This window comes from Gossypium raimondii, chromosome 8 (assembly GCF_025698545.1).
Source record: "Gossypium raimondii isolate GPD5lz chromosome 8, ASM2569854v1, whole genome shotgun sequence".
In the NCBI taxonomy this organism is placed as follows: Eukaryota; Viridiplantae; Streptophyta; class Magnoliopsida; order Malvales; family Malvaceae; genus Gossypium; species Gossypium raimondii.
The window spans coordinates 34,329,551-34,355,160 of record NC_068572.1 but is presented as its reverse complement, the minus strand read 5'-3'; the positions used below and the strand labels follow the sequence as shown (position 1 = coordinate 34,355,160).

Genomic DNA, 25,610 nt, shown 5'->3' with positions numbered 1-25,610 from the left:
CTCTTCTTCTTCTTTTTTTTCTTTTGATTTTTCTCTTCAATTTGGACAGAGGTCGATTTATATCTGAGTGGTGCCGCCAATTAGTATGGCACCATTGGTGCTACCAATCTCATTGGCGTGACCAGTTAATTGTCACATCGATCTGATTTTTTTTGCAATTTTTTTGGGTTTTTTATATATTTTGGTAAATAAAAAAAATTTATATATTTTGGTAAATAAAAAAAATTTCTAATATTTTGGTAAATTTTTATTTTTATTTATAATATTATTGTAAAAAACCCTTTTTCTGTTCTTAAATTTAAGCTTAGCTTAACTTAAGATTTATACCCACCCACTCCCATTCCAAACTCTACCTTCAATCTTTCGATTTGTATGAATATATGCTCTTGCTTTTACTGCATCAAACCTCTCAATCTGGTGGAGCCACCATTACTTCAATTAAAGGTGCTTTTTTCCGTTCTTTCTTATTTATTCTTTTTCAAAGTTTGTTCTTATCCCATTCAATATGTCTGGAATCTGGGTTTTCTTTCCTTCTCTTTCTCTGCTTTTCCCAGATCCTGAGAAATAAGAAAAATATATATACTTTTTAAAAGTTTTTCTAAATCTCCAGAAAATGGGTTTCTCTTACAACACCAATATTTAATTGTATAATTTATTTTTTTGCTGGTTTCTTATTTTTTATTCTCATCATTATCGTACCTCTGTAATATGCAAAAGAAATTGGGATTTATTCTTCGGAGAAGGCTGGAGTAATCAAAAGCGAGAACGAAGAGCCACTACAGAAGGTAATTCTATTTCTTTTATTTTATTACTCCACTGATTCCTTTAAGTCCGTTTATTCGTTGAAAATGATTCTGAATAACCACCTTTGGAATTACCTTTTTTTTTGTTTGACTCTAGATTTAAAACTGATACAATCTTGTATACATGTATCAATATATATGTATATACATATTAAAACGTGTGACGCTTTTCCTGATCCAATACATGGGCTGCAATTGTGATATTTGCTGCTAAGTTTGTATTTGATTCTTTAGTCTTCATGAATCTTGGGCATAAAGAAAACCTTTCATTCCTCTTCTTTTGTGTGTCCCCTGTTTTAGTATAAGAGTTTTAAGGCTAAATATATATATCGCTGTCCTTTTTAAGTGAAAGGAGAAATATCAATGCAATGTGTATCAAATCGGATACTTTTAAAGGAAAATAAGCACGGAGGCCACTGTCCTTAAAAATAATCTCCAAGAAAAAAGTTATCCTGCATTGCTACATGCCACTCTCCTATCGTGGTCTCTCTGCTATTTTCCCTGCCTACTTTTGTATTTACTATGACTTGATGCTGATGAGGATGTCAGTAGTTCTGGATTGCAAATTTTTTCCACTTTTTTAGATAAATTGTTTTGAGATGCGTGTTGGAAATTCATACGTTAAAACCACTTGCGAATCATAATAAAGGATTGAAGATATCTATGGTTTATTGGCAGATTTTGGTTGAGAAGTTGGTAACATGGTGAAATTTTTATTAGGTAAAGATACCATATGATGAGAAAGAGAGGCAAAGGAGAAGGCTAAGAGAAATGCCGGGGTTGATGAGAGATATTGAAAATAAGCTGTTTTTTTGTTGATAAAAGTCCTTCTAATCTTGATAACTTTGTTGACTTGACCTCATTTTGTTTTTTTGTTCTACAGTTTGTGAATAAAAAATTTCTCAACTCGTTGTTTATACAGTTTTCAGATGGAAGTGCAAAATTCTGAACAAGGGCAGATAATTGAAATACGTGGAGATGTGCCAGCTGCAGAGACAAGCCTAGGTGGAAATACGATTTGTGGAGGCGCAGCATGTGGGTTTTCTGATGCTCAAACCATTTCTAAAGATGCAAACGAACGTGCAGCCTCTATGCGGAAATTGTTAACAGCAGTAGTGCTGTGCATTGTCTTTATGAGTGTTGAAGTAGCCGGAGGAATTAAAGCCAACAGTCTTGCAATCTTAACTGATGCAGCTCATCTCTTGTCAGATGTTGCAGCATTTGCAATTTCCTTGTTTTCTCTCTGGGCATCAGGGTGGGAGGCTACTCCTCGTCAAACATATGGATTCTTCAGGATTGAAATTCTTGGTGCCCTTGTTTCCATCCAGATGATATGGCTTCTAGCTGGCATCCTTGTTTATGAAGCCATAGCTAGACTTATCCATGATACAGGGGAAGTACAAGGCTTTCTCATGTTCGTGGTTTCTGCATTTGGTTTAGTGGTTAATATAGCTATGGCTATCTTGCTGGGTCATGATCATGGGCATCACCATGGCCATGGTGGGAACGATCATGACCACCATGGTCACAGTCATAGCCATGACACTGAACCACATAGTCATGGATTAAGTATAACTTCTCACCATCACCTTCACCATAATCATGGTGGGAATAGTAAACTACATGATGAGCACCATCATGCTCACGAAGCTGAAGCTGACCACCAGGTGCCTCTTCTTAAGACATACTCAGATTGTGAAAAGAACCCAGAAAGTGGAGCATCTCAGAAGAAGGAAAGAAACATCAATATACAAGGGGCTTATCTTCACGTACTAGGGGATTCCATTCAGAGCATCGGAGTGATGATTGGTGGAGCAATAATTTGGTACAAACCTGAGTGGAAAATAATTGATTTGATATGCACCCTCGTATTCTCCATTATTGTATTGGCAACAACCATCAGGATGCTGCGAAACATTTTGGAAGTTCTGATGGAGAGCACGCCCCGAGAAATTGATGCCACGAGGCTGGAGAAGGGTTTATGTGAGATGGACGAGGTTGTTGCCATACATGAACTGCACATTTGGGCCATAACTGTTGGTAAGGTGTTATTAGCTTGCCACGTCTTAATTAAGCGTGAAGCTAATGCTGACATGGTATTGAACAAGGTTATAGATTACATCAGGAGAGAATACAATATCAGTCACGTAACAATTCAGATAGAGCGGCAGTAAATCCTTTTGTAGTTTCACTGTTGGTTGGTTGGTATGGTTTGAAGATTTCTACCTATCTCTGTCTTTGCTGCATGTGTTTGCATATCTCTCATCGCCTACCAACCTGGTTATATCTTCTTCCCCATAGTAAATTTTCATGAGAAATGGGCATATATATTTGAGATTCCGTAATACTTGCAGACAACATTTTGTAGTGGGTGCTTTAAACTCCAACTCTGGCCATTTATCATGTCCGCTGGCAAGGAGCAGTTGTTATCCAATCAAATCTCCCATGTTTTTGGGTTCGAGAAAAGCCTGCTCTTCCTTTTGCTTTCTTTCTTTTCTTTTATGTCAATGATAATACCATCTTTTTCCGTAAGGGGTTTATCCAGAGTCCATATTGCAAGTAGGTAGATGGATTCTAATAAACGGCCAATTGGGATTTTAGATTCATGGCATTTTTTTACATTCCATAAGTGTTGATGGGCACATCTGCAGTACTTTCAGAGCTGAGTCTGATTGTTAGACAAAAAAATGACGGTCCACGTGAAACATACAAGTAAGAAATGGTTTTTGGAGGAGTTATAAATTGTGAATTTTGATATTGGATTCGGGGTTAACACGATTTGCAAGATGCTCCATTATTTAGGGATGATTAAATTTAAACAACTTTAGGAAATGACAAGTTTGTTAATTATTCTATTTCTTTTGAATAATTATTCCCGTAAATCCAGGTACGCGCTCATTTGGACTTTTTTTTTTTTTGGGTACGACTTGGATGATGGACGTCTTTATATTTATTTTTAATTAAATTTAAATAAAAATATTATTTTTTATTCAAAATGTAATTTGTACTACTCAGCTGCTCCAAATTAAAATTTATTTTACCCAACACTCAACCTCGACTATCCAAATTAAGGCATGATTAAAGGAAAATTTAAGTATTAAAATTTTCTACTAAATGAATTTATGTCAGAAAATTATTTGGTAAATTAGTAAATATAAGTATAGAATATAATAATGTTGTTCGATAAAAATAAATATTTATTTTCAAGAGATTATTTATTTATTTTAATTTTAATCTTATTAATATAATATTTTATATTATTTTAGATAATATCAGGGCGTCTCAAGAGAAAGAAAAGACGAGAGTCATAAATGGGTAGTTAATATGGTTTGTGCTTTCATGACTTGTTTAAATTCATAGTTTAACTAAATATTAAATTCAGTAAGGTAACATTGGTGCTTTGTCTCATGAAAGGTAAGTTTTACCTCTGACTTTGATATTTAATTGAAATCGTTAATTGATGAAAGATGTGATTATAGTATAAATGATGATATGAATGTGATGATTTGGTATGAATATGTAAAATTGAAAATATGAACTCATATGTAAATGACATGCAGAAGATAAGGAAGATAAGAAAAAGCATGAAATCTGATATGTATTTGATATGTAAGATTGCCATATTGGTCATATATGAAATTGAAACATAGTGATGATGTGTCATGGTATGAATTGAGTTGAGCATGAAATGAGTTGGCTATGTATTGAACTTTGATATGTGAATCATGTAAATATAGTTGAAATGTTGGTTACCCTATTAATGGTTTCGAGCAAAGTCGAGTATAGTTGGCATGTGATTTGTCGTAATTTGATATGATAATTTAAGTTTTCCCAGTATACTTGAGGAGTTTATTCTCAAGCAAAGTAACGTATTTTTCGTAGCTTTTTGTAATTTTTAGATTTTAAGTTAATAAGTGTAAATGCCTTTTTTTTACTCATTTTGAGACCCAAATTGGCCAATAATGCCATTTTGGGGCCCTAATGTATGGTTGAGTGATGTAGGGACGTGTTGGAAGCTGAAACCGGGTGAGAATGACACCAAAGGAGAGGGTATTGCAATATCCAAACCTTGGAATTGTGATACCTTTAACAGACTCGAGATTGGAGACCACCTTTCAGTAGCATCGCGATATCCACTTTGGGTATCGCGATATCCACCCTTCAAGAAGACCCCAAAGTTCGAAACTGTCTAAGGTATCGCGATATCCTCTTCCTTGGTATTGTGATACTGATATCGTGAGGGGATAAAATTGGACAAAAAGGGTAGTCTTTGTCCATTCAAAGCACCAATCAATGAATGCCTATTCAAGGGTATTTTGGGCACACAAATTGGGTCAAAATAGCTGTTATATCAACCAAAATTTGGCTGAGAGAAAAAATAGAGGCAACATTACCTTAGTTTAGGCTTAGTTTTCCTTCGGTTTTCTCTTAGGTTTTCTTCTTCTTTTTGTAAGGTTTCTTATTTTCATTTTCTTAGCTGTAGATTTTACATTTCCAAGCAACTTTTCTTATTGTTTTAGTTGTTCTTAGTGTTAGTTAAGTTAGCTATCACTATAGCTTAGGTTTATTTGTAATTTTAGTCCTGATACCTTGGTTGTAAGATGTTTTTAGATTTCATTTGATGTATTTCAGTTTCTTTTACTTTTCATCTATTAAAATTTGTTCATTTTATGTTTATTGCTTCAGATTTTCTTGTTAAATGCTTCTTTTTACATGCCCTTAAAATTTTCTTGCATAAAAATCCCAACTTTTATATTTTTCTCAAGCTTTGCTGTAATGGCTTCTTTGTTTTTGATTTTCATGGTTGCTAGTTTTATTTCTAGCATGAGTAGCTAAAATTTTAAGGGGTTGGTTGATGGAGATGTGGTGAGTTGATTTTTGGATGAAGGACCCTAAGGAAACATTTAGGAAATTGAGATCGAGAGGAGATCTTATTGAGCACCAATTCATTACTCCCAAGTTAACCGGTGAGATTGAGAGATAATCTGGATTAATTTGTCTAATTTGGTAAAATGGAGATCGAGAGGTAAAATGAAGGCATTTTGGGAGTTTAAGCGATTTGGATCCCTAATTCAAAGATTAGTGAATCACATCAATGTCAACCAACCACAGTGTGTTATTTAATTGTTAATTTTGTAACTTTGCATGTTTTACAATTTAGTTCTTGCTAGTTAGATAGTAAAGCATATTAATTTCTCTTGATTTTATGATTTTTCGTAATATAAATTTTTACGATTAGTTGGTTAGACTCTTATTTTACACGCACATTATTTAGAAATTGTTCAACCCACAATTCTTTTAGGTTTGATCCTTGTAATACTCCAGTGTTCCATTGTAACACTACAAATATTACAATTGACTTGTCAAATTTGTAGTAAAGCTGTAAATTTTATATTGCATTTTAATTCTTAAGTGTTGATTTTCTACTCTCTCCCATCGTTCATGAGATCGAAAGAGAGAGGCGATTAAGTTATTGGCACTATTTCTAGGGAATCATCGTTTGATTGAACTATTTTTATTTTCATTATGTGTACTTAAAGAGATAATCGACGAAAGTCGAGGTTATAGATACAACCTCAAATATTAATTGTTTTGGTTAACTGGATAATGAAATTTTTGTACTTGATTTATTCTTTCACTGATTATAGGAATTTAAGCTTTCTTGCGGAGTAAGGAATCTACTGTTCATTGATCATGGCGTCATTGCTAAGTACCATGTTGTACGACCGTAATTGGTTACGACCTATTATTACGACTCCTAATGCTAACGTGCCACATTTTTAGATTAATCTATCATTGATAACATGGATTATGATAAATCTTCAATTTAATGTGAATAAAGGGGAAAATCATATGGTTTTTCTTCGAAGATTCGAGCATGTTTGTAGCACTGTCAACTATGCTGGGATTCCAAAGGATATGATTTGACTATTGTTAATACCTTTTGCCCTAGGTGGTAAAGCTAGGGAGTGGTTAGATATGTTACCCCCGGATACTATTACTTCGTGGGAAGAATTTCTGCAATTGTTCTTGAAGCGAAATAGTCCTATGACTGAAGTGGTAGCCACTTATGAGAAGTTATTCGAACTCAAGCAGGGGAGTATAGAGACTCTAGGGCAGACTTGGGAGAGATTCAAGAGAATACTACGAAAATTAATCGAAAACGGGGTTGAAAATGTAATACAGTTTCAATATTTCTATTTTATTTATGTGATTTACGATAGTGAGTGGGTTAGCTCTACTCAGTGTGTTCCAAAAAAGGGTGGTTTAACTGCGGTCCCTAATGAAAGGAATGAGTTAGTCCTGACCCTCACCATAACTGGATGGCGTGTTTGCATCGACTTTAGGAAACTCAATGATGCTACTTGGAAGGACCACTTTCCTTTACTAGGAAAGAGTACTATTGTTTTCTTGATGGCTGCTTTGGATACCATCAAATCCCGTTTCACCCTGATGATATGGAGAAGACCACATCACATGTCCCTTTGGGACCTATACCTTTCGAAGAATTCCCTTTGGGTTGTGTAATGCCCCAGCTACCTTCATGTTTTACATGATAATAATCTTCACTGACATGATAGAAGACGGGTTGGATGTGTTCATGGATGACTTTTCTATGTACAAGGATTCCTTCACTAATTGCCTAGCTAATTTAGAACGAGTTCTAGAAGGATGTGAAGACACATATCTAGTTTTGAATTAAGAAAAGTGTTATTTTATGGTCAATGAAGGGATTTTTTTGGGGCACCATATTTCTAAGAAAGGGTTGGAAGTCGACTAGTCTAAGATTGAGGTTATTGAAAAACTCCCTTCTCAGAGGACAGTCTGCGAAATTAGGAATTTCCTTGGACATGTGGAATTTTACTGATGATTCATTAAGGATTTCTCCCAAATAGCTAAACCTTTAACTCATCTCCTCCGGAAGGATATTCCTTTTGTCTTTGGCACAACATGCCATGAAGCCTTCGAGGTGCTGAAACAGAAACTAGTTACGGCTCCGATCATAACATGTCCAAATTGGAATAAGCCCTTTGTGATCATATGTGAGCTAGTGATTACACAGCCGGGGCAATGATAGGACAGAAAAGAGACGAGATCTTTCATGTCATCTATTGCACGAGTAAAACACTGAATTCTACTCAATGTAGTTACACAACCATTGAGAAGGAAATGTTAGCTGTGGTGTTCGCTTGTGAAAAGTTTCGATCATATTTGATGGCTAATCAGGTTTATGTATATACAAATCATTCGACGTTGAAATATGTGATGAAAAAGAAAGATACTAAATCTTGACAGATGAATTAGGTTATACTTTTGCAAGAATTTGATCTGAAGGTTTTGAACAAAAAAGGAACAAAAAATCAAGTGGTTGATCACTTATTGCTGTTAGAGATCAAAGATGGACAAGGGGAAACTGGCACCATAAACAAATATTTTATAGATGAGCAACTATCACCCAATGTTATCATGTAAAGGACAAAGTTGAATCCATGCCTTGGTACGCGAATATTGTTAATTATTTGGTACAAAGAGTTTCCTTGTAGGAGCATCTAGTCAACAGAAGAAAAATATTGCTCATGATGCTAGGGAACACATTTGGGAGGAACCTTATGCGTTTCGGGAGTGTGCTGACCAAATCATCTGAAGGTGTGTTGTAGAAGAATAAATGGGGGATATTCTTAGCGGCTAACATACTTCTCCTTGTGGGGGACACTTCGAGGGCAAAAAAATCATTGGAAAAATTCTTCAATCTTGCTTTTATTGGCCCACTATGATATATGATGCATATGAGTTTGCGAAATGATGTGATCGATGCCAAAGAACGAGCAATATTTCCAAATGCAATGAAATGCTTTAGAAAGGAATCTTAGAAGCAAAAGTTTTTGATGTATGGGGGATTGACTTCATGAGACTATTCCCGAACTCTTTTGGGAACCAATATATCTTGCTAGTAGTGGATTACGTGTCAAAGTGGGTGGAGGTTGTTACTCTTCCAACAAATGTCACGAAATTTGTTATTAAATTCCTCCAAAAGAAAATTTTTTCACGATTCGAGACACCTTGAGCTCTTATTAATAAGTTAGGAACTAAATATTAATAAAATAAGTGTTATTATACATTTTTTTCTATTTCGGTGACTCGTAAGGTTGACACAGGCCTTGTGAGTGACTAATGAGTTATTTAAGTGTGTAGAATTCCAATTCAGGTCTAAGAATACAAGGGATGATGATCGAGCCTCGAGACAAGGGAGCCTGATAGCACAATGAAGCTTCCAAGGCTCGAAATTCACTTGACGTCATGATGAGGAGCTTCCTCTCGTCATGACAACTATAAGAGGGATTTCACGATGGCGACATCGTGACGAGGAGCATTCCCACGTTATGACGACGCGATGATGGCGGGCCAAACTGAAGTTGATTCCTTGGATGACACTTTTGGGATATTTCCATTGTAACACCCCAAATAGGGTCTAAGAGTTTTAGGGCTATTTTAGGGATTTTAGCTTCAGAGTGTTCGAAATTTTGCAATATGGTTTATCGGTAATTTTTTTACTATGGTTTTTAGAAAATTAAATCAATTTCTGAAAATGAGTTTTAAATACCTTTAATTTTAAAAATAGGACTGATTTGTAAAAAAGTAAAAACTTAGAGCTTTTAAGAGGCAATTAGACCAAATTTTTAAATTCAACCTAAAAACCCCCATTTATAGTTTCATATTCACGATAGTTTTCTCTCCAAAGATTTTACATGCTGTCCCTTGTTTCCTCTTGCTCTTCCAATCAATTTTTGATTTCTAAACTACAATCTCTTGATTTCCATCAACATTCAAGCCTTAAACCTCCATTAAATACCAAGAAAAACACCCAAAATCACCATTGATTCCTCCATTGCCAAGCTTCTAAGTTTTTCAGGTTGTCGATCAAAAGCTTGATTTTTTGCCATTTAAGGTAACTGTTCAACTCCTAAATAGTTTTACATGTTATTTAGTCTTTAAAACTAAGTTTTTTTTTCCGTTAAATTGCATGTTTTGAATAAAAGCCAAAAATTGGCTTGTTAATGGTGGATTTTAGGGTTTTGAGTAAAAATATGGTTTCAAACTATTTTTCAACTTGGTTTAACATGATTAGAAGGTTTCTAAATTTACTTTGAAGTTTCATTAAGAATTTCCAATGTTTTAATAATTTTTTAGAAAATAGCAAAAAACATGTCGAAAAAGTTAATACCATGAATTGAGTAGTTTTATGTAGTTTAAAGGTTGAGAATCAATCGTAGGTGAATAAATAGATGAATGAAATAAATTTTAGGAAAAAATATTAAGTATAGACCGAGATATTCAAATTTTAAGTTTCCTATGTTAAAGGTTTCGATCAAAAGAGAACCTAGTTTAGGTTTGTGTTTTTGAATTGTTTGATGTAAGTCTTTGGCTGAATGTTGATTGTGTTGTTGTGTGATTTACTTAGTTGTAGCGCTGGAATCGATAGGACTTTCTACGAGTAGATATAAAGGCAAGGAAAAGCTAGTTTGAGCTTTTGGCTTTTTCAGTGAAAGCGTAATTGGTGAGTGTTTGGAATAATTTCTTATGGACATGATTCAATGCGTTATTTTGGAATTTGGTAGTATCGTAAACCCTTACTCTAAATTCTGAATGTAAGCTTTCTCATAACTATGCTATCTTGTGAATAATGTGCTTATGTGTTTGTGAATATGTGAATTGAGATGAGATGCTATAACATGTGATATGTGGTTATGATAATCGTTGTGAAAGTGAAAATGTGTACATGTTATGTATATGTTAAATATTAGAGACAGTGTTTTGCTAAAGATGCAAACATGCAGTGATAGTGCACAGATAATCGGTAAGTGATATGTGTTTGATTTCATATATTTTGGCCTTGTGATCTCGAAATAGTTGGATATAGTTAGCATGCCATAGGATTGTGAGTACTCACCTATTCGTACAGTGATTTTGGGCGTTGAGGCCTTGAGACATGTTAGAGGGATAAGGGAATATGAGCTAAGTTCCACTCAGTGGGACATCTGAGGGGAAATAAGGAGAGTGTTAGCTTTATGCTTCACTTTTAGGACATGTTTGACTCTATAAGTCTATGTGGTGGGTTGGAGATCCGTGTATTCGATGAGTGATGATAAAACTCACTTTTATGTTTCATAGCTGAAGTGCCAATTTGTCTATAAACATGTTTTTGAGTATTGTGATATATGCTTGAATGTTATGTGATTATATGAGTATTGTGATATATGCTTGAATGTTATGTGATTATATGAGTATTGTGATACATGCTTGAATGTTATGTGATCATATGTGTATTATGATATATGCTTAAATGTTATGTTATTATATGTGTAATGTGATATATGCTTAAAAGTGAATGTGATTACCATGTAAATGTACTAGTAAATGATGCATGAGTGAGTATAATATGACACTAGAGTTGGAACAACTGAGGTTGTGCTATATGGTTGTTTTGTTAATGTTTGATGAATTGTTTGCATGATAGTAGTTCTAGGCATTCACTGAGCTTGTTAAGCTCACCCACTCATTTTAAACCCTTGTAGAGTAGTTAAGTGCTGGTGTGAGCGGTGTGGTTCCGAGGGGTGATCTAAGCAAGTCTATTTTCGTGTTTTCGTAGGTGTTATCATTATTTGTTTTCGTTTTAAGAATAAGGCAATGTGGTAGACTTTTAATGATATCTGAAATGTTGTTTTGGAAGTTCCATAGCTTAATTGCTCTTAGGATTTTGAGAATTGAGTCATACTATGCCGATTATCATTTGGACTTATTTTCGATGTTAAGACTACTATTATGGTCGTTTTGATGTTTATTTGATGATAATATGATAGTAGGATGAATTGATACATGTTGGAATCACTTATATTCTTTAAAATGTTGTATTTTTCTGGTCTGGAGTAGAGATATCGTTTTTATGAAGGGTTATTGATATTCATGTTGTAAAAACGATACCTCTGTGATTTTGAAATATGCAGGAAGTTAGAATCATAAATTGGTATTGATACCAAGAGTATCAATACTTGGGGTAATGTTATCGATACTTTTGCAAAGGTACCGATATTTTTTGAGACTTTGATTTTAGACGAGAAATAAAATACTGATTTGGTACCAATTTTGCAAATGGTATCAATACCATGCCAAGAAAATATTGATACCAATGTTCTAGTATTGATACCTACGGGATTGTCTTGGAAATTTTGCTAGGTGACCCTAAGACTTGTTTAATTATTACTATAAGTTTATTTAAAGTATGTTTGACATGTTTTAATGATGGTTGTTATATGTTTGACTAAAAATTTATAAGATAACTGATAAAGAGCATGATTTCATAATAATGTGGCTATTTATTGTGAATATGATATGAGACGGTGGTGTGACATCCTGATATTTGAGCTTGACGACCAGGTTGAGTATAAGGTGTTACATCCATATTTGGACCCTTGAATTTATTAGAATTTTGCATTAATTGGTATCTAAGTGTATCTAGGGTTTAGTGATCACGAAGTAGACCGTTCCCTATACAAGCAACCTTAGGGTCACCAGAATTGTGTACAATTTTAGATATACTATTTTCCCTATCTAGTTTTCTTTGTATTTTATTTTCATGCTTGTTTAGTTAGAACTTTTCTATTCTAATGTGAAGACAATTGTGAGCAGAGATTGCTCTGAAACCGCGCTTCAATATATATTCATGAGCTTTCTCATATATCTTGTTATTTTATTTATATTTTTATCAACCTTATCAATTAGCGTTTGTATGAATAATTGAATAAATTATTGTGCTTATTTCATATCTCGCGTGATTCAATTACTAAACTAATTTATCTGTTAAGTAATTATTTATCTGAAATTGGTTGTTTTTTCAAGAGTACTTAGTATATTAGGGACTGACGACCCTAATAGAATATCTAGATAGGTGAAACTAAAAAGGTATCCTGTCATGCATAACTTGTACCAAGCGGTGAGACCGGGAGGGTATTTGTATGCCTAGGAAGAGATCGAAAGGGTGACTGATTTTCCAGAATTTGATATGTCAAATTAGGCTCTCCATTGCACTTAAGGAGCTTATTTTCAAGCAATTTAAGTGTCTTTTATATGTTTTTGTCGATTTTTAGTTTTGTTAATAAATTTTTTATTAGTTTTAAGCCATTTTTGAGATCCAAATTGACCAATCGTGCCATGGGGAACTTAACAAGTTGATTGAGTGTTGTAGGGAGTCGACAGTGGCCTGAACATGAAGAAAAAATCACTTAGAATGGTGTTTCACGATATTGAAGCATGAAAGTCGTAATACCTTTGACAGTGCTAAAATTAGATGAATAGAGGCCATGTATAGTGGTATCACGATATAAGACCATCGGTATCACGATACTAAGACCCCCAAGACTCTCAATCTCAAGACTGTTTTGGGTATCACAACACCTAAGCCTCGGTACCGTGATATCACTACCTAACAAGTGAAAAAGTTGTAAGGGCAATTTTGTGTCCAAATAAGCTTATGTCTTCTTTTAACTGAAGGGCAAAATGGTCATTGTTAGGTCAAATTTTAGTAGGCTATAAATACAAATTTATAAGCCTTTAAATTTATATTTTTGGTGGCTATATAGTTTCTTTAGGGTTTATAGTTTTTAGGTTAGGTTTTTTTTAATCATTTTTTAGTTTAGGTTTTCTGTTTTTTTTTAGAGTAGATTTTATTCTTGTAGTTTTCTTTCTTCTTTCTTGTAAAGGACTTTGTAAATGAAGATGGATGAAGCTTTTGGGTGCCATTTGTTACATATCTAAATGAACATATCTTATCCTTATCTCTATATTGTGCTTATTAATTGTTCGATGAAATGTTTGTTTAGATGTTAAGCTTTATCATGTGCTAATTGTTGGATGGTTGGATTTGGTTGTTTGTTAGCTTAATTTAATGTCTATTCTTGATTGATTGATTGCTCGATTATATCAAAATACTTAATATGTTAAAATTGACGCCTCTAGCAGAAAACCTAGATAAACAAGACAGAGAGGAGAGTTTATCCTTAGATAGTTCGAAATAATCGTGCCGAGTAGTGAGACCGAGAGGTAATCTTAGGTGGTATCTTTCAGTCTAGGATAAGACCAAGAGGAGATTCCTAACTAAGAGTGGCAACCAATGTAATCGATGTAGGTTTATTAGTTTAATTAGCACTCAACTAATCAATTGACCATCATTTAATCATTTACAGTATCTAAAACATTAGGAAGAAAGTTTAGCTTAGTTAGTTTAGTTAATAGTTTGATTTTAGTTTATAAATCATTTTATTTGGAGTTGCACTAAAAATATCCAACTTGATTAGAATAGTAATTTCTTAATTTGTAATTAAGTTGATAAGCATTTACCCTGTTACACCCCAAACCCGACCGAGACGTTATGGCCGGATCTAGCGATGTCACATGATAGGGTGTTTGTAAACCGTGTCATCGCATTAAAACCATTTCCATTGAATTCCTTATCTTAATATCTTATTAGTTCCAAAATTGTGTTGCTCATTTAATCGATAGTTTCAAAACGTTATTCCCTTGCGAAAGCTTTTAAAACAGATTAAACAATCGGGCGTTTAGGAAAAACATTTGTTCCTTTAAAAATTGAGGTTTCCTACTATTAGCAGTTGTAATCCATAAGGTAAAGAAAATTAAAACCCAAAACCAAAGTACGAAAGTTCAATTACAACCCAAAAACTTAGCCAGTAAAATTGGAATAGAAATAAAACCAATTATCGAAAATATGTGTTAAAAACCATGAAAGGCCAAAATCGTGGTCATCGCCGAGTCCTCCACCGCACTGATCCGTCTAGATCTGGGGATTACCTGTGCACATTTAAACAAAAGGGGTGAGTTTACGAAAACTCAGTGTGTAATCCCACAGAAAAAAAAAACAATAGCAAATCATAGTGCACAGATAAAACAATCTTGGGCCTAAGCCTTTTTGATGATCGATATGATTTGGGCCTTAGCCCATCTCAATCTGATACCAAATATGCGAGAGGGCCTTAGCATATCACGATGTCGTGAGCAGTCATGCAGTATTTAGTAACAAAGTCCTACCCAACCAGCCTCTACACACCATCTCCGTCCAACCCTACACTCCATGTGGGGATCAAATCAACCCACCCATCCCTACACTCCAGATAGTATCAAATGCGGCACAAAACAGTAATTTGCACCTGAGCTGCCAGTATGTTAGGCTTAAGAGCCTTTCAGTACACTTCCTCTAAATATAATTAACCCAACCCCATGTAATGCAACATACAAGTCATGACAAGCTATCTTAGGACATCAATACATATAACCAGTTCAGTATACAAGCATACTATCATCATGCTGAACACATATATAAATCAAATAGTCAGTTCGTACAATTAGGGGTCTAAGTGATGCTTACCGACCCTACAGTAGGTTCATAGTCGACTTGGGTAGCAATCAATTCAGTGAAAATAGGCTCACACGCCCATGTGGTTTGTCCGTGTGGGCCCACACACCCATGTGGCCCACTCGGCCCAAATTGGCCTTGGCCACTTGGTCCATTTAATGTAACCTGTGCTAGCTAAATATTCATATATGTTTTCACCATTTACTTATATGTTCCTTCAAAGCTGTCAACTTGAGTCACTGTTACTAAATTATTTATATCTTGAGCTACAGAATTCCAAATTAAGATCCGCTTGCTGTGTTTGAAACTAGACTAAAATATCTTTCTACCATAATATTTTCAGAATTTTTGGTTCATCCAATAAGTACAATAAAATCTTCAATCTTACCCTTGTTCTACTGTCTGACAGTTTTGACCTTTCTTTGCTAAAAATTAATTATCTCTTAGTAAAAAATTTGGATGATGTTTCCAGTTGTTTTTATTGAAAATAGACTAGTTAATAATTTAAATTTAAACATGTAAATTTTAACCCCTAATTATTTTTCTCCAATTTTTGATGATTTTCTAAAATCAGAATAGGGGAACCCGAATTCATTCTGATATTGTCTCACAAAATTTATTATATCTCACGATTTACAATTCCATTACTTACACCATTTCTTCTATGAGAAACTAAACTCAATAAGATTTAATTTCATATTTTTTTCATCCTCTAATTTGATTTTAACAATGTATGGTGATTTTTCAAAGTTAGCGTACTGCTGCTGTTCAAATAGCAAGCAATTTCGGCTTTTCGCTGAATCCCATTTTCTACGTTTTGGGTACACACCTGGTTTTGTTTGATGCTAAAACAGTCTTCGAGCACTCAAAAGTCTATAATTGAACAAATAACACTAATTTAATCTTACATAATGTGATCCCAAATCGAACTTGTATCGATGTTTTAACCCATAAGCGACTAAACCTTACCTTCAACCGATGAACATTAATTCCCACACAAACTAAGACTTCGATTGGTGATTACGAGCCCTTGAATCCTCCCCTAATTGGAATAAACATAACACTTCAGAAGAAGTTAACAAACAGAGACAAATCACTTATCTAAAACTTACCGAATGATCGTAGACAAATGTGGAACGACACGAGGCAAAGTGGGAAAAGAAAAATCAAGAAGATGAAGGGTGAAAGAGAGCAGAAATTCGGCAGCAATGAAGAGAAAAATGGCAAAAGGGTGGAGGGATTTTGGGGAAAGTAAAAAAAAGGAAAAAAAAAAGATGAACAAAATATTTGATAACCACCCCAATCCCTTATTTCTCTCCATCAGTCTCCCTACTAAATCCACTACTCAGATTTTTAGTACATCTCAAACTCTCCTGGACATACGAGCAAAAATAATGCCCACACCAAGATTCGAACACAGAACCTCCTTCACACCAACAGTCCACTTATCCACCAAACCAGCATGCCCATTCTGTTAATTATTTGCCAACTTTTACTTAAAAGCCTACTGACCAAAGATAGGGCTTATTCAAAAAAAATACCAAAATTTGCCCAAGTTCTAGCTTGAACTTGAGACCTCCTAAACACACCCAGAACACATAACCATTAAAGCAGACAAATATTTTGTGTCACATATTCACAATACCCAAAATTAAAATTTTGGGGCGATACATACCCACTTGACAATCCTTTGGGTTCGACCCCTTGGAACACTCTGTGTTCCATCGGAACTACAAATATTACAACTGGCACTATACACTTGCACTTAAAACCGCGCTTTAAAATTGTTTTATAAAATCATTTGTTTTATTCGCAAGTGTGAACACGGTTAGTGACTTAAGTGGTAATCCTTAGTGTAAATGAGACTAGAAGGGTATTCTTGCTAAGGGTGATAAATAACTCAATCTAGGATAATTAATTATTTAATTAGATAATTAGGGTTTTAATCGATCATATGCTAGAGACTTGCATTGTCAACACTAGGAATAGGAAAGTCTATTAGGGTAATTTAAGTTAGTTAATTTAATTAGTTTAATTAAAATATTAATTTTGATTCACACTACTAATTTGTGACTCGATTAAATTAGTAATTATTTTTTGCAATTAATTTAATTATAATTTCTCCAATTTGCAATCCCTTGGGTACGATCCTCGAAATACTTACTAGTGTTTCGTTGTAAACTTTACTATATTACATTTTGACCTGTACGCTTGCGGATAGGGGTGAGCAAAACTCGATTCGACTTGAAAAAATCAATTTTTTTTTGAATTTTGAGTTAAACGAATCAAGTTATTTGAGTCAACTTGATTTTTTTTTCAAATTTTAGTATCAAATCGAGTTTAGTTTTTGAATTCTAGTAACTCAAATAATTCGAATAAACCGAATACAAAAGTATAATATTTTACATTTTTACCCCAAACCCCCAAACCTTTTTACTTTCACCCCAAAACTTTTACTCTCATCCCACCCTCTCTATCCCAAACCCATTACCCCCCCCCCCCAATTTTTTTTAATATTTTCCCCAAAATTTACCCCCATTTACTTTCCTCCCAAAATTTTACTCCCCCAACCCTCAAAACTTTTTATTTCCCCCTAAACTTTTACTTATCACCATTTACCTCCAAATAAAAATTATCCAAAAAATCCTTGAACCTAAATAGTAATAATTTTATTTATATCTACTATTTATATTATTAAATTAAATTTCACATTTTGTACTATTTATATTATTGAATTGTTTAATCATATTAAATCTTTATAAATTTATGTGAAAATTGAATTATTGATGATGCCATAAAATATTCAGTATTAAAATTTTATGTTGGTATCAATTTCACATTTTATCTTTAAGATAATTTTTATTAAAAATCATATTTTTCATTTAATATATTTTTAATTTCAAAATATATAGTGACAAGAATGAGAAGATAATTGAAGCAATTAAGAAAACAAAGAAGCTAACTTGTATATAAAAGATTAATAAATAAATTATGAGGGGATGAAAGTTAATAACAAATTTGATTATGATGGGTGATAGTGGCTACAAGGTCCCAAAGTCATTTTTTTTAAATTTAACTCGAAAAGATATATTCGATTCGATTCGAATTCCATCTCACTCGACTCGATTTAAGAAAATTTCAAAGCACGTTAGGATGATAAAATAGGATTTGTCAACTCAATTGACTCGAAATTTTTTCATTCGATTGATTCGATCGAACACTCACCCCTACTTGCAGACACCACTGATTTAATTTCTTACATTTTTGGTCTGCTATTTTTATTATAAGTGATAACACGTTTGTAGGTTGATACCTATTGAGTTGAAAAAAGGAGTGTAGTGGGCTATCAAAGAATTGAATCTGGATCTGGACTTGGCAAATGAAGCTTGTTTTTTTTCAATTGCATGAGTTAGAGGAGTTTTGATTTTTGGCATATGAAAATGCGAAGTTGTAAGTTGTAAAAAGAAAAAAGCAAACTCCGCCATGACGCTATGATTAGACGCAATAGCTTCGTACCGGGTTAACAAGTTTTGCTATTCGATTCCCGTTTGAAATTGTTTCCTGGTAAACTGAAATCACGATGGTCAAGACCATACACAGTCAATCGAGTGTTAATTAACAGAGCTATTAAATTAATAACTCAGGATGGTCAATCATTCTTGGTGAACGGGCACCGATTGAAATTATATTTTGGAAGGATGCCGAATACATTTAAAGAAGTTCACTACCTTGCGCATGAATCTGACATTGACAACATGGACGAACCAACAGTTGAAAATGAGACGAACCAACAGTTGAAAATGAGGACCCTAAAGAGATGTGTAATAGCTCGTCCGACGTAGATCATATCGATATGTTGGCGTATAATTGAGTAAGCCAGAGTAGTAATGGGTTGAATTTTTTGTTAAAGTGTTGGGATGACGTGTTGCGTGAATTTATCAGTACGCCCTTGTGAGAGGCACCTTGCTGGAATTCACCATTTGGCAAACTCTAAGGTTGGCGAACTCTAGGGATTGGTGGACTCTTTTATGACACAATCTGCCAACCCTAGATGTTCTGGGTGAACTTGTTAATTTGCGGTGCGATAGAGTTGTTTTATGTGGAAAAGATAGCTCGGTGAGCATCGTTAAAGTTCAGTTGATACCTAGTTGGAATTGAACTAGAGCATTCTAGATGACAATTTGATATGTTTAGGTAATTGAATGACCTGTTTAGTTGGTCTCTTTAGTTTACAAGCAATGTTTTACCACCCTAACTAGTGGTAGTATCTGTGTTTGGTAAAAGATTAGATTTTAAACCTTATTATGAAAGCTTAGTCTTTGAATTCAAGGACAATATTGGGGTTTTTGACCTTTCCACTAAGCTTATTTTCATTGTCTATGCTATAAAAAGGGTGGCTATAGCTAACATGTTTCACTTTTACTTTCTCTCTGTGTTCTCTCCAACGTCCTTAAGAAATTTCTTTTTAAGTTATCTTCTATAGATGAGACGAGGAAGATTTCCAGGAGCTTGTCAAAATGCCATTGATAAGTGCTAACTGACTGGTGATTTCTAAAAAACCTTAGGTTTATGTCGAGGGAATTTACGTCTTTGCATTAGTACATGCATGATCAATATATAGTAGATAAATGGTTTGATAATTATGATTGTTTCTTATTTAGCTCAAGAAGCTAGATAAGGTCTGAGTGGTCGAGGCAAAGGACCAATAAAGTAGATTCTATCTTGAAGGTTTTGGTGAGTTCTTTTATGCTTCCTTTGGGTTTTAAAACTCTATGATATGGAGTCGTATAAGGTAAGTTGTCGATGCTAAATATATGTCGATGTGCTGTGTATTAACGAGTTAGTATTGTGTGTGTACATGGCCATGGTCACGGTTAATACCCACCTTGTGTGTGAGCCCAGTACCATACTACTTGCAATATTTGAAAATGTGGAAAGAAGCTTTATTTGTGATGCCTCCGGTAGGGCAGCTTTATTCCAAACCAAACTGGTAGTTCAAGACCCAACCTTGTGAGAGAACATGTGTTCATTTGACAAAGAGTATAAATAATGATATATGATTATGAATAATATGCGATTCTGATTTCTGAAGCATGGGTATGAGGTTGGCACAAGGTTGAGTCACAGGTAAACATACATGATTGAGAGAAGTGTGCATGAATTATTGGTATGTGCCCACTAAGGATTCTATGTGATATAATTGTGATGTGTGCGCCAGTAAACTGTACTGGCAGATTTGGCGTAATGTTACTGTAGGGCATAGTCTCAAAAAATGTCTTTATCATTGAGTCGATCAGGGATAATCTGATAAACATGTTGTGTCTTTTGGGATCTCACTAAGTTTAAATGAACTTACTCCATTACTTTTCCTTTTTAGGACATTGATTAGTAGAAGAAGAATTAATAGAAGGGGACTAAGTCAGAGCTGCGTTTGCAAATGAGCCACTTGACTATTTTGTATCATGTATGGATGTTCGACAAAAGGCGTATACATACGTTTTGTTTTTAACTTTTTCTTTTACTTCGCAAATGTATTGTTTTGTCTTATAAAATGTAATTTTCCTTGGCTATAATTGTGATCGCCAAACTCCCTTGATTTGTAGTTTCCAAAACTATCTTTTCCTAAGTGTATTCATTATTAATGGCGGAGCTTGATTGATGGGTAGATTATTAATTCCTATTACTCTCCTTAAAGATGAAATAAAAATTGAGCAAAGAATAATGATTTAAACGTAAAAGGGGAATCCTTATAACTGCTTTCTCAAAGTTTAAAAGCAAGTCAAAGGATTTGAATTTGTTAGTAATGCCCCGGTCTGTCAGGCGGTTGATTTAGCTGTTCAATTTATGCCAGGTCTTCCTGACAAGCTAAAGGGTGTTACAAGATGCTTCAAGCTCTCACTGAGGTTTAGCACTATCTTATAGATTTTTATTGTGGATTTTTAATCTAACATTGTGCAAATATGTAGTTGAGTAATTTGAATTTCAATTTGCTATTATTTCTTTTGTTTATTTTGAATGTAACTAGTTGCCCGATTAATTTTTTGAACCTTGAGGATAATTGTAGAATTCGAGGAAGTTTTGAGATAATTTTGGGATTTCTTGGGGGTGTGCCACAGTGAAATCGTAATACCAAGTGAGGGATATCGTGATTTCTTCAACAGATTCAATTGAGGGACCAAAAATTTTTAGGTATCTGGATATCAGACCCTTGATATCGTGATATCCGTGAAATTTCAAAAATAAAAAATTTGGTTCATCCACAGTAGTATCGTGATATTGGACTTTTGAAATCACAATACCTCGAGTAGTACTGAAATGGTTGAAGGTCCAAAAATAGGGGATATCGCGATATCCACTCTTGAGTATCATAATATTTGAGTCAGGTCGAGAAAAATACTCATTTTTGACATCATGAACCACGTGTTTAGCCCTATTTTAACCCCTAAATACTCAAGAATACTCTAAAAATCCCTAAAATTTTCTCCATTCTTCTTCCCTCACTCCTTTTACACTTTTCTATTAATTGTTTGCTACATTTAACTCACTAGTTTACTTTATTGTGTAGATTTTGTTTGTTCTCTCCTTATATTGGCAAGTTCCTCTTCCTTCTACTTTGGGGTCTCTCAAGTAAGCAAGAAGCATAGAAAAAAAGGTATTCTCCTTCAGCATTAACAAAGAGTTCAAGTTTCCCATCATTTGTCTTGATACATTGTATGCTTTTTTTTTGAAACGGTCATTATTAAATTTTGTTATGCCTAATCGTCAAAATAGATCCCAATTTTCATCCATCAAATCGCTCGATTTTAATAGTGCAAAATTTGTATCAAAGCAAGTGACCTCATTCGCATGTGTGCATAAAACAAATGATTTTATAAAATGAGTTTATAAGCGTGGCTTTACTACAAATGTATAGGTCAATTGTAAAATTTGTAGTGTTACAATGGGACACCGGAGTTTTCAAAGGATTGAATCCAAAAGAGATGGCGATTGAGCGATAAATAGCATACACGATAGAGTATATTGTGCGATAAAAGAGATTGACTACTAATACGATTTTATAGTAAGCTAAATCATAACAAAGAAATTTTGCAAGAAAATGAAATATGTTAATCTAGGGACTAAATTGCAAAGAGTATAAAACAAAGAAATTAACCAAATAAATGAATAACGGTGGTTGGTTGATTTTGGTATGGTTCACTGGTCCTCGAACTAGGGACTTAAATTACTAAGTGGCTCTATTTGATCTTTTGATCTCAATTTTACTAACTTAGACGAATTAATTCATTTACCTTTCGATCTCACTGATTAATCTGGGACTAATGAACGGGTGCATAACAAGATTACCTCTCAGCCTAACTTGCCTAGATGTTCCCTTAGGGGGGTCACTTTCTAAGTTTTTAGGTGTTTTCGATTTAGTTAAATTTATTACAACTTAGTCCTTTATCTAGAAATCAGCTTACCCACATCTCCATCAGCCAACCCCCTTTTAGATTTAGCTATTCATGCTAAAAATAAAGAGAATGAACATGAAAATGAAAAGTAAATAAACCATTAAAGTTAAAAATATAGAAGTTTAGATTTTATTAAAGAAATCTTCAAGAACATGAAACTAAAAGCATTTAACAAGAAAATATAAAGCAATAAACATACAAGGAACAAGCTTTAATTGATTGAAAGTAAAAGAAATTGAAATACATTAAACTAAAGCTAAAGATGTCTTACAACCAAGGTACAGGGATAGAAAGTGTAAATAAACCTAAGCTACAGTGATAACTAACTTAACTAACACTAAGAACATCAACAACAAAGAAGTAATTTTAGAAAAATAAACTCTAAAACTAAGAAGGAAGAAGAGAAAATATAAACCTTAGAAAAAGTGCATAAAAACTAAGAAAAACCTAGAGAAAACTAGGGCTAAAACTAAACTAATGTGTGTGTCTCTCCTCATTAGCCAAATTTGGCTATTTTAGGCTACAATCTAATGGAATTTTATTTCCAAAATTGCCCCTACATAGGCCTTGAGTGATTGGTGGATTGAGTGGACAAAAACTATCATTTCTGTCAAATTTTATCCCTTCACGATGCCAGTGTCGCAATATCCAAAAGAGGGTATTATAATATCTCGGGTAGTTTCGAGACTTAGGGTCTTCTTGGAAGGGTGGATATTGCGATACCACTGAAAGGTGGTCTCCAATCTTCCATATTGTTAGAGGTATCGAGATCCCAATGTGTGGATATTATGATACATTTTCCTTTGGTGCCATTCTCTCTCGTTTTCAACCTCCAACATGTCCCTACACCGGTCATCCACATGTTGGACCCCCAATGGAACAATTGGCCAAATTAGGTCACAAAATTAGCAAAAAGAGACATTTTCACTTATAACTTAAAATCTAAAAATTATGAAAAACTATGCAAAAGATGCTACTTTTCTCGAGGATAAGATCCTTAAGTATACCACGAAAGCCTAATTTGTCATATCAAATTATGGAAAATCAAACTCCCTCACACTTAACTCTTTGCTTGTCCTCAAGCAAACACACCAAACATGCAAAAGGAAAGACAACTCTTGGACTAAATCAAACAATTAAGTCACATAGCGGTAAAACATCAAACTCATATAAAAACTACTTCACATGCAACTTAAGAGTGATATCTAGCTAACTTGTTTATTCCTAATGCAAACATAATCAAGTCACTAAGTTAAAATGTTAATAGATATAGAGGCAATGGAAATGAATGTATGTACAATTGTTATGCATCAAAATAAATTATTGGGATCGCTCATAAATATTTAAAAAGAATTGGTCATGTTCATTGAAATAAATGCAAGCTATTTACGAATTATTGTGTTGGTGACTTATTTGGGTCCCAAAAGTCTTTTAGGCTTCTAGCATTCTGAGGCTTAGGACGGTTTGGAATTCAAAAAATAGATACCTAATACGGGTTCAAGCACTAGAATTGTTAAACACATGCCATTGTTCCATACTCGTCCCTAAATTATTTACAAGCTCACCTCATTATTTCTCTTTCTCTCGCCTACCTTATTTCTCCAAAATGTTACAAGGTATTATGTGAGATTAGTACGTACTAACTCATGTAATCCCTTTATTTTCTTTTTTTTTCTTCACACACAAAGGCACCGTAATGTTTCTACCTAGTCCTCAATGTTCATGGCCCAACATCCATTACATAGTGTATTTTAAAGAACGAGACCAAGAAGGATCAAGTACTAGACTCATTTAGGCTTGAGGCTTTGATTTTAGGGCTTACAAGAAAAGGTTACTCGAGGCTCAAAGATATGGGAACTAGTGGTATATAGTAACAGGTAATCTTTTAGGCTCTAGGTTATTTCAAACAATGCCTAAGGTCTTTCCTGAATCACTCACATAACACCAATTCTTTCAAGCATACATTTATTTAAACGAACAATTAACAATTCAAAATATTTATCTACAAGGGTTCGTATACTTTATTTATCCTATGGTACACTTTATACATTTTCATTTAGGTTATTGTCTCTACCCTATTATACACATTAACTAATTGAACTGATTAGTCTACAATTAAGAATAGAAAATTATCTAGTATCATTCAAATTTATAAGTTCAAGAATTTTATGTACTTATTCATTATTTACAACTAATGACTTATTACCTAATTGTAGTCCAAGCACCATGCAATGGCACTAAATAAAAATGAAAAATATTTTTTGTATTTTTGAAAAAGGCAAAAAAATAAAAATAAACACACAAAATAACATAAAAGCAAAAACAAATAAAATGCATAAAACTATGTGCATCCCCCTACACCTAGACCACACATTATCCCCAATGTGTTCCCGAAAAAGATATGAGGTTACCGAACTTCCATAGAATAGAGTGTCAAACTAGCTCGAGGGTCCATGTCCTTGTTGAATCTCGCGAATGTTGTGTAGCCTTTCAGGGTAACTCGATGCACATAAAACAAACACACAAAAAAAAAACCAAAATACGAAATATAAAAACAGAAAGATAAGTTCCAAAAGTAGTGTAGTTTAATAGTTTACATACCGCACGAATAATTACAAATAAATTGTGAAAACATGTAACTAATCTAAGTCTGAATTGGACTCCTCGATCAAAGACATGTTTCGGTTGAATGCATGATTCCTCTTCACGAATATTTCCTGGAAAATTAGGCTTTCTTAGTATACTTATGGAGCTTATTCTCAAGCAAAGTAGCGCCTTTTTCTTAGTTTTTCGTAATTTTTAGATTTTAAGTTAATAAGCGTAAATGCCTTATTTTTTTACTCATTTGGATTCCTAAATTGGCCAACAGTGCGATTGGGGGCCCTAACGTATGGTTAAGTGATATAGAGATGTGTTGGAGGCTGAAATTAGGCG

The 25,610-nt window shown here is 34.0% G+C and overlaps 1 protein-coding gene across 2 annotated transcripts; it reads left to right on the top strand.

Moving 5' to 3' along the window:
* Positions 1-284: 284 nt before the first annotated feature.
* Positions 285-3,576, top strand: LOC105791285 (metal tolerance protein 1). Of its 2 annotated transcripts, XM_012619298.2 has the most exons (3): positions 285-444; positions 718-785; positions 1,726-3,576. In XM_012619298.2, exon 3 carries the CDS (start codon positions 1,733-1,735, stop codon positions 2,975-2,977), a length of 1,245 nt encoding a protein of 414 aa, XP_012474752.1. In that variant the 5' UTR covers positions 285-444; positions 718-785; positions 1,726-1,732; the 3' UTR covers positions 2,978-3,576. The 2 variants fall into 2 exon arrangements, with proteins under 2 accessions (XP_012474752.1, XP_052490909.1); XM_052634949.1 differs by lacking the exon at positions 285-444 and having other exon boundaries at positions 488-785.
* The last annotated feature ends 22,034 nt before the right edge of the window (positions 3,577-25,610 follow it).